Source organism: Myxine glutinosa, chromosome 5, assembly GCF_964187855.1.
Source record: "Myxine glutinosa chromosome 5, kmMyxGlut1.1, whole genome shotgun sequence".
Classification (NCBI taxonomy): domain Eukaryota; kingdom Metazoa; phylum Chordata; class Myxini; order Myxiniformes; family Myxinidae; genus Myxine; species Myxine glutinosa.
This window is the reverse complement of record NC_136265.1, coordinates 195,547,921-195,562,459: the sequence shown is the minus strand read 5'-3', so window position 1 is coordinate 195,562,459 and position 14,539 is coordinate 195,547,921. Positions and strand designations below refer to the sequence as shown.

The window sequence follows — 14,539 nt, the reverse complement described above, 5'->3', positions numbered from 1 at the left end:
TACTCCCCATGGGTCAGAGACATTAATGCATTGGCCGAATCAATAGTAAGGGTACCCAAAACATCTCACCTTGTTCACTTCCGTTGTCCCCGCTCTGCGAAGCCAGGCCTCCGCTCGATGGGCCCGGTGTCCCGCCTGAGTGAGGGGAAAGGCCATCCTCCTGGTCACGGTTCCATACCAAGCCGGAACCCACCTGGAAACAAAAACGACGCGTTTCAGCACAGCACGTCAAACAAAAAGGTTTACGTTTTGAATTCCATCCAGATGCTATGAGCGTTTGAAAGGCCTGAGTAACAGATATGGAATTGGCTACGGCCATCTTGTGAAAAGTGCAACTGCCTCCGGGGCTTAGGCCAGGACATTGATTTAACATGGCATCCATCATTTCATGCACCTGAGCATGGAGACACAAATTGATCTCTGTGTTCAGAGAAGAAATCCTTTTTATCCTCAAAGTGTCCCTAAACTAGTTTGAAGGTTGGGCACGATCTTGTTTTCAATAACTCTTGTGATCACAATAAATTACTCACGATATACACGACATACTAGTACCCGACTGCAAAGCCGCAATGAGCCGGCGAAGCTAAAGCCTCTTGCCACTATTTTACCCATCACTATGGCATCAGTAGGTTAGGTAGTTGGTAGTTGGTAGTTGGTAGTAGGTACCGTACCTAGTTCCAAATGACACCATTTGCATTCTGGATGAGATTATAATTTATAAAATCTCCTTCTTGATTAATTCGGTGAATTCCGTCTCAACTTCGGATATTTCCGACTGTGAAAAACTATCCCCTGCGGCCGCGAGATTTCTAAAAAATAATTCTTCGTCAATTTTAGAATATTTGACGCCGTTTTCAGCCTCCGAAACGTGTAATAAGCTTTTATAAATATTTTTTCAAATGCTCGAATCTCATTAGTTCCGGTAATTGGTGACGATTTTCGTTGAAGATAACCAGGGCCCGTGTGGGCCCGGGGAACGAGGTTGGTCTTAAAGTATTTTAATTACAAATTAGAGGTGCATTAGATTGTGAATCAAACAAAGACGGGTGAAACAAACTCCTATTGAACTTTTTCGCAATTTTTTTTATTCATACTTCCGCATCCGGAAGATGGCGGCCTCCATTGAGTGATTTGGTGGTTTTTTTAATATCTTTTCAAATGCTCGAATCTCATTGGTTCCGATGTTTGGTGACGATTTTCGTTAAAGATAACCAGGCCCGTGCGGGCCGAAGTTGGTCTCAAAGTATTTTAATTACAAATTAGAGGTGCATAAGATTGTGAATCAAACAAAGACGGGTGAAACAAACTCCTATTGAACTTTAAAAAAATTTGTTATGCATACTTCCGCATCCGCAAGATGGCGGCCTCCATTGAGCGATTTGGTGCGTAAAAGCTTCGAAATTCTCAAGGGATCCAGCAAAATCTGGCTTTTCAACATAATACGTACGCGTTCATTCACAACACCAGCTTCGCCGGCTACAAAGACTCACCGTACAACTTGCTAACGAATCACTACGACGCCATCTTGCTTAAAATGCTGGGTTTTCTAAAAGATTGCGAGAAATTCTCACAAAGATTTATTTCAGAAAAGCTACAATTAAAGTGTAGATGAAACTGTTGGCCTGGCAATGCGATGTAGCAAACCGATCTTGAAGTGAAAATGCACAGAATTTGAATAATTTCAGATGAGGCCTACTAGATCTGATCATTATTAATGAGTTCATTTCACAATCTTGATATTGCAACTAATGTAGCGATGAGCAGCCACTAGGATTTCTGTGAATTTTCCTATTTATTTGCATTTTATTTTATTTAAGCTGTTTTTTTGGTTGTTGCATTACCTCCACCACCAAAGGTGGGCGCCAGGAGAATGTTTTCAACCCTGTCTGGTTGTTTGTCTGTGTGCAGGATATCTCAAAAGATTGTCAATGGATCCGGATGGAATTTGGTGGAGAGGTTGGGTATGTGACAAGGACGAATGGATTTGATTGTGGTGAAGATCCGAATCAGGATCAGAAAATGCTTTAATTTGAGAAAGTGATTCTTCACAATCAATTGTAACATTTTTTTTTTTTTTTTTGTAAACAAGATCGAGGCTCGTGTAAGAGCTAACATTAATGACAAAAAAAAACAAACGGACACATAAGACAAATAATAAAGGGAGCGGGAGACAAGATGTAGAGAGAGGGGGAATCACACAAGTACAACATTTGAGTGACAGAATTTCTTGGAGAGGATTGTTGAGAAAGTAGATGGGAGGCTTTTCCAGTCGGTCTTTTCGGAGAGACATAGTAAGAGTGTGAGATTTGTCAGGATTGAAAGACATGTTCCACTTGTTTGACCAGTCTGCAGAGCCGGACAAAATCACAGAGAGTGAGGAGGCTGCAGACTGCCGATCTGAGGGATGAGGAATGGAGCGGCAGAGAGTGGAGTCATCAGCAAAGAGATAGAGAGGATTTTCAAGAGAGTCAGAGATGCATTATTGATGTTAGAGATGCAACCCTAACATTATTGGGGGTCAGTGCGATGGAGCCGGACCGGGTATTTATTGGGGAAAGCCTGTCGGGGGCCAGAACTGATTGATGATGGGGATGATGTGCATGATGTGACACAGCGGCTGGGGACCTGGGACAGTCCCATGAGGACAAGGTTGACCAGGCCCAAAGAAGTTTGGGGGATGAGGTGGGTCGGTCCGAGAAGGAGGTTGGAATGACCGAGGGGACCCTCACCGTGCTCACCGATTGGGTAAAGGAGGCTCCGAAATTGAACAACCAGTTGGGGGAGTGTGTTGGCTCCGGGCTGGATTTGGATATTGGAGAACCGGGAGATCGAGCCTCCAACGATTTGGTCCCTGTAGGGAATGTGGAACAGCTGCAGGGAGGGGCAGAACAACCTGAGGGAGTTGTTACCTGCAGCTGTGGATTGGCACAGGTGGGAATGAAAAATTTTGAAAGGAAAAATAAATTTAGACTTAAATGGGAGTTTGATTGGGCACAGCCATCGTTGGAGTTGGTCCCCGGGCTGTGGAATTTGGAACAGGAGAGGTCATTGGGTATGGCCTCGAGCAAAAGTTGCCCCTTTCGAAATTTGGTGATGCCAGCCAGCCTGGGGGGCAGTGCTGGCGAGATTTAGACGTGGGGTCCAGCCTTGGGTGTCGAGGTACGACCTGGGCCCCACGGGGGGTCTGGTGGTGTGTGGCGTCCCTTGTCCGTCGGGGCGCAGCCCAAGCTGGTGGCTCGGGCCAGCAGGGTCACCGGAACCTGGTGGGGGTTAAGACCTCCAGGGGCTCCGAGGTGGTTTCTCAAGCCTGGGATGGCAAATATTGAGGACCACTAGGGGGAGGTGTTGTGGGTTCGCACTTTGGTGGTGGCACCGTGTACGGCCAACTTGGGCCTGATGTGGTGACCACCCGGGCATGCGGCCTGACACCCTCCTCCTGAGACTCTGGGACAGCCAGCATGTGGTGACCTGCCATGCTGTGCTGGGCTATGGATGCGGGTCGAACCGAATGGACAGGGATGGAGATAGCCTGCCGGACAACCATTGGGGCATCTGTGGAACGTGATGGTGTGAGAGTGACCTTCCACAGATGCTCCGTTATGATTTATGGACTCTCGGTTTGGGAAGAGAGCCATGGGAGTGTTGAATCGGGAGATGTGTAACGTGCCGAGCATATGGGCCATGCTCGGCTGGCATGTGAATAGCAAACCATCTTTCTTTGGTGAGTTTAGTAAGATGTGAAAAATATTTTGCATGGGTAATCTGTGGGTTAGATGCAAATTTAAGGGTGAATTTTGTGAAGAGAAATGGTGGACACTGTTTTGTGACACCATTATTGATCCAGGTGTGTAGACCAAAGTGTTGTTGGCTGTGATAAAATTGACAGGATAGCAGGACACAGCTTTCAACTGGTTGCGGGGGCGACTGCGCCAATATTTGGGACGCGGGGTCATGGTGATGTAGTTGTGTGGTCTGAGGGTCAACGTGGTGCTATGGGTGTCCGAGGTGTGTGGACCATGTCTTCTGGTGGGTCTCCTGGTGGAGCATGGCTGTCGACTGGACCTTGGTGTGGTCAAGTGTGGGTGGGCACGGGGGGGGCTGCAGTTCTGTGGACTGGGGGACGAGGACGGCATAGATGACGTGAGGGGAATGCCACGCACTGCGACCGTCTCCCCCAGGGCGGAGGTTGTGCAAGTGCTCACCACATTGGCCAGCTGGAGCTGGTGCAGCTGTTTCTCGCAGGGGGGCCGGAGGGTGGATGGTGGGTCGCACCCTTATGGACACTCATGGGCCATGTTGGCGTTTTGACTGCTCGCCTTGTCCCGATGATCCTTGCACGGTAGAGGTGCGGGGCTGTCGTGGCCACAAGTAGTTGTGTAGTGATAATCACCGTTGGATGCGGATTCACATGCCTGCCAGTATAGTGGGGACAAAAGTGGCATTTGGAGAATTTGGTAGGCCCAATGATAAATTTTGGGATTTTGAAGGGTAGATGGCACCTTTGGACTTGACCAACCGGAAGTTACCTGTATATCAAGGTAGGGGTAAGGCCTTGATGGTTACTGTCCCAGGCTTCAGGACTTGCCATGTAAATTGGGGACATGTAATTTGGAGTTGAATGCGGTTGCGAGTGATGAAATGGCCGGTGCGGGGATGGAATGTGTGCCACAGAGTCTTGTGGGTGGCGTTTGTGTTAGTGTTGTGGTTATGTGTTTCCATGTGGTCGTGAGAGTGGAGATAATGGAGAGATGAGTGATGATTATTGGGTGATTATTGTGTTTGAAAATGTGATTTAAATGTGAATTGGGATTTCACATGTAGCAGACCATGGCAACTCTTGTGACATCTTTTTGTACCATCTCGGAATTGTGCTGGAAAATTGAATGGCAGCGGGGGAGGAAATGTGTTTTGGGATCTTGTGGGTGGGGAAGGTGTGTGTGTGTCCGCAGGTACGGATCAAGCTCTGAGGAGCGACGCCTGCGGCCCCCCCTCTGCGGCAATTACCCCTGGCAGCCAGTGGTATCTGGAAATTGGAGCTCGTCGGTGGAGGGTCTGGTTGGGCGCCCTGGCGTCAAGGAGACCGCGGCGACCCGTGGAGCTGCGCGGCAGCAGGAGGCAACAGAGCCTGGTATGTGGAGACCCTCCCTGGCGATGTAACAGCGGAAAGGGCTTTTGGGCTGTCACGAGGCCAATAGGTAAAGGGGGTGAGGGGGGTTTGGCAATGAACTTGTAAGTCGGTTGACTTGTTTTTGGACTGCAGGCACCACAGCCTGAGGCGCCCCCACCATCTTGTTGTGCGGTACCTCCACGCTGCCTAGTTGAGGAATGCACACATGTACATGACATCAATGCCATGGTCCTGCGGGGGGGGGGGGGGGGGGGGATGGGTGTGATAAATACGTGCTTGGCAATGATTTTTGTGTGTAATGATTTATGGTATGTGTATGAGTGGATAAGGGGTTTGCGTTGTACGAATGAGGGCGAAATCCACCGAGCCATGTCACTCACCTGTAACATCTGGACAGGGCCGCGGAAATTTAGGGGCGCATTGGGGATGGCCTCGCAGGTAAGGTTGTGTCTTGTGGCATCCACCGGGGGACGCGGTCTGTAGACTGTGGTTGTACAAATGTTTAGAGTTTTGAATTTCTGGTTAAGGTTAAGGTTTGTGGTTAAGTAGGTTTTGTGTGTTGTTTGTTTCCTCCCTCTGCAGGAAAGACCTGATTTGAAATGTACATATTTGATTGCATGATTGTTAAGGGGATTAGCATGTTAAGGAGTATAGGTAGGAAGTCCGACTCACTTCCCGCAGCCCTCCTGATTTATTTCATAGGTTAATTAAGTGTTTGGTTTCATTTTGGTTTGGTTTCAATTTGGTTTCAGACCTGATCACTCTACTCTGGACATGCTGCTTCTGCTTTCTCAACAATGGATGGAGGTCCTCAATGCCAAACAGGAAATTAGAGCTGTCTCCCTTGACATATCACGTGCCTTCGACACGGTCTGGCACCCCGCTCTGCTCACCAAACTCTCCTCCTTTGGTATCCATGGAAATCTCCATGCATGGCTGGCGGACTTCCTCTCTAGTCATAGTCAACGTGTGGCCCTGAATGGGTTTCTCTCATCTCCTCTTCCTTTTCAGGCTGGTGTTCCCCAAGGCAGTGTTCTGGGCCCTGTGCTTTTTCTGGTCTTCATCAATGATCTCTCTGACTCTCTTGAAAATCCTCTCTATCTCTTTTCTGATGACTCTACTCTCTGTCGCTCCAATCCTCATCCCTCAGATCGGCAGTCTGCAGCCTCCTCACTCTCTGCAGACCTGGACAAAATCACAGACTAGGCAAACAAGTGGAACATGTCTTTCAATCCTGACAAATCTCACACTCTTACGATGTCTCTCCGAAAAGACCGACTGGACAACCCTCCCATCCACTTTCTGAATAATCCTCTCCAAAAAGTTCTGTCACTCAAGCTTTTGGGTCTCACTATCTGCCACGATCTTTCCTGTGAAAACCACATTTCAAATCTGGCCTCCAAAGCCAGTCGCCGACTGGGCATCCTCCGTCGTGCGAAGTCCTTCCTTGGCACACCTGAGCTCCTCACCACATACAAGGCTTTCATCCGCAGCTCAATGGAATACTGCTCTCCCCTCTGGGCCAGTGCTCCTGCCTCACACCTAGCTCGTCTTCACGCTGTTGAAACCAAAGTGTTCAGAATCATTGGAATCTCCCGCGATGAAGCTAACTCCAAGGGCCTTTCACTCACTCACCGCAGGCGGGTTGGTGGTCTTTCCGTCTTCTACCGACTCCTCTCCGGCCTTTCCCCCTCCAACTCTCTCTGGGCTCTGTCCCCCAAATATTCCTACAGGTCGCACACGATCTGCCTGCAACCCTCTTATGGTTAAACTGCCAAAATCAAGACTCTCTGCTCACCTTCACTCCTCTTTTCTCCCGCCTCTGGAACAAACTCCCTCACTCTCTTCAATCCCACTCGTCCCTCCAGGTCTTTAAAACAGCTGTTCACCACCATCTCTTATCTTCCCCCATCCAAAACCTTGATATTTTCTACCCCCGCTAATTTCACCCCAAATCCACTTTTTGAAATACCAACTTCTGTCCTGGAAGTCCTTGGTGTCTTTGTGTTTTTTACTTCTCCCACCCCCGCCCCCCCCCCCCCTTCCCACGCCTCCTCCCTCCCACACATCTCCCGATGTCCCTGCTCTCAAATGTTGTGTTTGTGTGCTTCCCCATCTTGTTTCAAGTTCTCTCCCCATCTTGTCTACCGCTCCCTCTTTTTATATATATTGTTTGGCTCGTCGTTTTATATATTCGTTTTATATATTTAAAAAGATCTCCAAACAATTTGAAATCAATCATTCGACTGTCCGGAAGATCATCTACAAGTGGAGAAGATTCCAAACTACTGCCAACTTGTTCAGGCCAGGCCGCCCCAGCCAGTTCAGCCTGAGAGCAGACCGCAAGATGCTGAAAGCAGTCTCTAAGAACCCCAGAATGTCATCACTGGACCTACAGGTAGCTCTTGCCACTGTTGATGTCAAAGTGCACGAGTCTACCATTAGAAAGAGGCTGCGCAAATTTGATCTACATGGGAGGTGTGCCAGGAGGAAACATTTGCTGTCCAAAAAGAACATCAGGGCAAGACTAAAGTTTGCCAATGAACACCTCGGCAAAGACCAGCACTTCTGGAACAATGTGCTCTGAACAGATGAGTCAAAGGTAGAACTATTTGGCCACAGTACCAGAAGACATGATTGGCGAAAACCAAAGACAGCATTTGACAACAAGAACCTGATACCAAGTGTAAAGCATGGTGATGGAAATATTTTGGTTTGTGGCAGCTTTGCTGCATCAGGGTCTGGGCAGCTCACCATCATATAATCCACTGTGAATTCTTCATTGTACCAGAGGGTGCTTGAGGATAATGTGAGGCCATCTGTCGGAAAGTTGTAGCTCAACGGAAGGTGGACTTTGCAACATGACAATGACCCTAAACATACCACTAAATCCACCAAGGAATGGCTGAAAAGAAAGAAATGGAGGGTTCTGGAATGGCCAAGTCAAAGCCCGGATCTAAATCCCATCGCGATGTTGTGGGGGGATTTGAAACGAGCTGTGCATGCAAGAAACCCCTCAAACATCGCACAGCTGAAAGAATTCTGCATGGAGGAGTGGGGAAAAATTTCTCCCAGTCGATGTCAGAGACTGGTAGACAGTTATAAGAAACGCCTACATGAGGTTGTTTCTGCCAAAGGGGGCAATACCACCTCGTGGAGCCAAGGGTGCACTTACTTTTTCCACATGCGAAATTTGCATTTATGTTTATTTAAATTATACAATGGATTACAGAATGTAAATGTTTCATGATATTTGTTATATTATATCACCTTTATCTATCAATATTGTTGAAATGAAGATCAAATAGCTGTATGTTGAAATATGTTGAAAAAATCAAAAATTTACATGGGGTGTACTTACTTTTTCACGTGACTGTAGCTCTGTATAGGTAGGTATTCATCTGTCGCAGTAAGGAATCCACTTGTAATAAGTTCTGTCAGTCCGATTTGTCGGTTAAGATGTATACTTGTGAACATACCAGGATGTTCGAGTGATAAATAGAATAAGGATTAAAGAATAACGCTCCTGTGTGTCACACCTGGTAGCCAAACCTATGTCCCGTATGGCAATGCACTCATTTAGACACTTAGTTAGGCTCTTTATTGCAACACTAAATAATTCCCTTCCCTGACATGACGTTGGAAGACGAACAGGCAAGGGGGGGCCGGCTCGGGGCACCGCTGCATGAACCGCGGCCAGCTACACGCTACGAGCTATCACCACGCTACACTACGAGCTATCACCACGCAACGGTCCTATGATTGGTCAGCGCGCTAGGCGTGAACCTCCACCCAACGAGTGTGAGAGGCGTGAAGCTGGAAGGTTCGGTGGAAGTCGCTGGTTGGTAGCGCGCCAAGGCTGACGTGATGGCCGCAAAGTTATTTAAGGGCGCGCCGAACGACATTTGCTCTCTCGCAGCTCTGGCACTTGTGGAGATCGAGCAGTTCGGAGTTGTTGCACATCCAGCTCTGTCCCTTGCGCTCTCTGGCTGTCTCGACGTGCTCGAAGCTCTTGTCTTCTTCTTGGTCTTGAGAGGCAGTGGTGGTCGTTGGCTCGCCATCGGCGTGGTGCTTGTGCGGGAGCGAGGCTCGGTGCTTTCAGCGGGTGGGACCTCGTGTGCAACGGAGAGGGCGTTGGCTCGAGCCTAGCGAAGCATGCGAGGCGGACGGAGAATTCTCCCGGGCCGGAGCTTGGAGCCGCGTTGGACGGACAAGACGACAAGACCAGATAAGGCCATTACCCATTTCCCCCAAACATAATGAACGTTTTTCTTTTGGCGATTCTTTTCCCTCGTCTGTATTCGAAATCGGTGTGTGGGATCCCAATATAGGATTTAGTACATTTTGTTATCGGCATGTGCTTTTCCTGTCCTTGCCTTTATTTGTAATAAACCCTTATATTATTTTCCATTCCCTGTTAAACCTGTGTTCGCTTGAGATCATTAATTCCCCGCAGGATCGAAGCTGCAGTTGGCGCGCTCCAGGTAAGCTTTTGCCACAGCTCCCACTTTCCTTCTTCCTCCCGCGCGACCATAACAAATCCGTATTGGCTGTTGCCTCAATTAAAGCCGTTTTCGGTCCATCTGCGAGCCTCTGGTATTAACTGGAGGCTATGCACGACAATAGGAAGAACAAGTGTTATGCCTAGGTCCCCCGTCGGGGAAGTGATGTGAGTTGACAAAGTGGAAGACGCAGAAAACATGCCATGATATGATATTTCGCTCACAAGGTTCAGACATACATGGAGGCGGCCACCTTGGATTTTGACGTGGCAACCCAATTTTCAATAGCGTTCTTCCTTATGCGTAGATACACCCACACACCAGATTAGAATTTGGTACTTCGCTTATTTTTCAAGATATTCCGCTCACAAGGTTCAGACATACATGGCGGCGGCCATCTTGGACTTTGACGTGGCGACCCAATTATTTTCAATAGCTTTCTTCCTTATGCGTAGATACACCCACACACCAGATTAGAAGTTAGTAGTTCGTTTATTTTTCAAGATATTTCACTCACAAGTTTCAGACATATATATGGTGGCGGCCATCTTGGATTTTGACGTGGCGACCCAATTTTCAATAAGGTTCTTCCTTATGCCTAGATATACCCACACACCAGATTAAAACTTGGTACTTCGCTTATTTTTCAAGATATTCCGCTCACAAGGTCAGACATACATGGCGGCGGCCATCTTAGATTTTGATGTGGCGACCCAATTTTCAATAGACTTCTTCCTTATGCCTAGATACACCCACACACCAGATTAGAAGTTGGTACTTCGCTTATTTTTCAAGATATTCCGCTCACAAGGTTCAGACATACATGGCGGTGGCCATCTTGGATTTTGACGTGGCGACCCAATTTTCAATAGGGTTCTTCCTTATGCCTAGATACACCCACACACCAGATTAGAAGTTGGTACTTCGCTTATTTTTCAAGATATTCCGCTCACAAGGTTCAGACATACATGGCATCAGACATACATGGCGGCGGCCATCTTGGATTTTGACGTGGGTTGCACCCACACACCAAATTCGAATGCGGTCCTTCGCTTACGCACGCACGTACGTACGTACGCATGCACGGAAGGACGGACGGACACACGGACGGAGGGGGAAACCATAGCCCCCTTTCGCTCCGCAGTGTGATGGGGGACAAAAAAAGCGTGTTGTAATAAACCACTGAATACAACACTGCAGGGGAAAGTTTAAACATATTTCAATAATATTTAAACAAAACCGTGAAAAACAATCTGGGAAAAGTCCCTAAGTGAGGACGTGGATTTGAGAAAGAGGGAGAAAGGGTTGAGTGAGTATGGAGGAAACTAGAGTTGGAAAGGCTGGAGAAATAGGAGATAAAGGGACAAGACAAGGCGAGACAAGGGGGCAGGGCACAAGGTGAGATGAGGGGGCGAGAGAACAAGCACCTGTCAGTGAGAAGAGAAAAAATTAATAAAGTAATTTATTTTCTTTTTTGTGTATTTAAAACGTTAGACAAAGAATAGGATGTTCGTGGGAGGTAGGGGAGAAAAGAAAATCAAAGAAACAAGCAAATACAGTGAAGGAAAGAACTTATATTCACAATATACCGATGGGGGGAGGGAGCCTAGATAGACCAGGCCACACACGAGGTGCAAACAAAAAACGACTAATTACACACAAGTTTGCAATAATTACAAACCCAAAACTAACTACAAACACACAATAACACTGTAATGGAATTTATCCAAGACCTCGTTCACAGAAGTGAGGCTTTATTGATATCGATTCACACAAGTCCTAGGCACACAAGCAATTAGCGTATTAGTTATCGAATCATATAAAGTATAAGTATAAAGTTTACTCAAGCATAGTATAAAGACCAAGCCATCGTTCTGGTCTTACCAAGATGAATGCAGCGCAGACCAAAACATGGTGCATTCAAAACGCGTAATTCTCTCCTCACACATAAAGAGCGCTCGACTATATCCAGCGCGCATTAGATCACCACACCCCAGAATCCCCCTCTTCTTCTTCTTCAGTTTCACTACATTCTCCCTCCCTTAGAATTGCAATCAGGCTGGAACATTAGTAGTGTAAAATCTTCCAGCCAAAGCGATTAGGTTGCTGACAAGGTCGGCCAACACGAGTGCGATTAACTCTGTCAGCCCCCATGCCCCCAGTGCCCAGTAAAGGCAAACTCCCCTCATCAGACGGCTTACTCTGAGGACTCTGAGGGCTCCCCGGCACAGCTGACAAATCCACTGGATCCGAAGCAGTTTCGTTAACAGCAGCTTCGGCCAGTCGCAAATCTAACATGGTGGGGGAAATCGTGGCATCATCGACCTGTTCTCTGCAGGGAGCAAGATGACGGACCGACATGGTAGTCTCTCTACCGTCGGGCATCCGAATATGCGCATATTCGGGATTCGCTTCTAAAATGTCCATGCGGTCAACCAGAGGCTCGTATTTGCTCTGTCGGACAGCTCGTTTCAGTTACGCAGGGCCCGGCTAGGCCAACCATGAGGGTAGCGGCTGCCCGCTAGAACTACGATGCTGGTACCGGAACATTCTTTCATGAGGGGTGGCATAAGTCGAAGTACATAACAGGGATCGAATTGCATGCAGCGCTTCCGGCAACATTCGTTCCCACATGTTTGAGGTCATCCCGCGTGTCCGCAAAGCCATGGTAACCGCCCACCATATAATCCCGTTGTAACGTTTGATTAAACCGTTGCCTTGGGGATTATAAGCAGTAGTGCGGCTGGAAACAATTCCCCATTCCAGGAGGAATTGCTTGATTTCCCGGGATAGGAAGGCCGTCCCGTGGTCACTGTGGACGAACGCGGGATATCCGAACATAAGGAACAACTGCTGGAGACATCTAATTATCGTAGTGGACGACATGTCAGCGCACTGAAATGCTAAAGGAAATCATGAATGCTCGTCCACGATCGTGAGTAGGTAGCGATGCACGCCTCCGCCAGGAAGGGGCCCTTTGAAGTCAAGATTCAGCTGCTACCACAGCCGTTCAGCATGAATTAACGTTCCCATGGGAGGCTTATAGAAACTCGGCTTGAGTTCAGTGCAAACCGGGCACAATTTGCATAAATAGCGAATCTCATCTATGGAAAAAGGCTAGTTCCGGCTCCGAACAAAATGAGCGATGCGAGCGATGCCCGTTGACAAATAGATTTGTGTATAGTGCGTAGCTCATTGACCACCATGCTGGAGCAGACAGGCCGAGACAGAGCATCGGCTGCTTGGTTCTTCTTTCCGGGCCGGTACACAATATCGAAGCTGTAGTCGGCTAATTATATGTGCCAGCTAGCGATCTTTTCGTTTTTAATCTTTTGAGAATGCTTTCCATAGTACATAACGGCTACAGATTGTTCGTCCGTAATGAGGTGAAAATGCTTACCTAAGAGGAAATGGCGCCATCTGTGGACCAATTCCACTATAGTGTAGACCTCTTTTTCAATTGAGGAGCGTCGTCTCTCACTGTCTGATAATGGGCGAGAGAAAAACGCCACCGGTCACCCCACCCCCTGCCCCCCTGGTTCAATGTCACCGCGATTGCGCAGTCAGATGCATCTGTTTCCACTACAAAGGGGACCGACTCATCGATGGAGGTCACGACGGCGCCAGCTATGTCATCCTTCAGTTGTTGTCAGGCTTTCTGGGCTGCCAAGGTCAGCGGAAATGTTTTGCACTCGACTAGAGGACAGATTTTCTCTGAGAACCGTGGGACCCACTGAGCGTCGTGTGCGAATAATCCCATTGCTCTCTTTGATGTTCCCCAATCGACGGGAGGGGCTACATCGAGTAGGGCTGCAGGCGTGCCAAATCCGGCCGTATCTCCCCTCCGGAAACCGTGTAGCCCAAGAGGTCTGTAGATCTCACGGAGTAACTACATTTGGCTTCATTGAAAGTCAAGTGGTACTTATTAGCCACTTCCAAAAACCGGCGCAAGTTTGCATCGTGATCTTTCTGGTTTCAACCGCACACCGTAACATTATCCACGTTGACAAATACATCTTTCAATTGCTCCTTTGTTAGGATATTGTCTATCGCCCGTTGACAGCATGAACCCCATTTGTAATGCCGAATGGGATTATACAAAATTGGTACAGCCGCTGGCCAGACTCGAAGGACGTGTAGGGGCGGTCGGCTTCTCGTATTGGAATTTGATGATATGCGCTACAAAGGTCCAGCGTACTGAAAACTCGGTAGTTAGATACAGCTCGGACCATGTACTCCATGCGAGGTAGCGGGTAGGCGTCTATTTGGGTAAAGGGATTGATCGTTTGAGAGTAATCGATGACCATGCGTTTGCGATGATTAGGGATATTGACAACCAGCACTTGAGCCCGCCATGGCGAGCAACTGGGTTTGATAACTCCTTCGAGTAGAAGTCGTTTAGTTTCGTCCGTGATAAATTTGATGTCAGGCTGAGAATACCGCCGAGATTTCATGGTGACCGGGTGGCAATTTGAAGTTAAACTCGGAAATAGCAGCGGAGGTTCAATAGCCATCTCCGCTAAGCCGCATACCGGGCTCTGCGCGTCGAGTCGCCGGTTACCTAAAGAGAAGGTGTGAGCCCCGCTAAACTGCATTTTAGGCTGAACTGCATAAACTGCATATGCCGATTCAAGAAGTCATGTCCGAGAAACATGTCAGAGCACAGATTCTGAAACACCATTAACTCCACATCCGAGTACATAACATCATTAGCCACTAGCTTAACTATACAAGTTCCTCAGGATCGCTGCCACAAAGCTCCGGAAGCCATGTACACCCGTTGCATTGTCGCAACAGTAGGCCAACCGTGTTGTTCGCCGAGTCGCTGGCTGATGTAACTCTTGTCACTGCCAGTATCGATCAGTGCTTCCACTGATTGGCTGTTGATTTTCACCGGGATGACAGCCCT

General features: G+C 48.0%; 1 protein-coding gene across 2 annotated transcripts in view; it reads right to left on the bottom strand.

The window, feature by feature from the left end:
* The window catches only part of LOC137426536 (homeobox protein Meis1), a 214,203-nt gene that overhangs the window by 76,739 nt on the left and 122,925 nt on the right, over positions 1-14,539 (bottom strand). For both annotated transcript variants that reach the window (XM_068115151.2, XM_078779323.1), the window contains exon 7: positions 70-193. In XM_068115151.2, the coding sequence (XP_067971252.1) occupies positions 70-193 (124 nt within the window). The remainder of the gene's footprint in view (positions 1-69; positions 194-14,539) is intronic.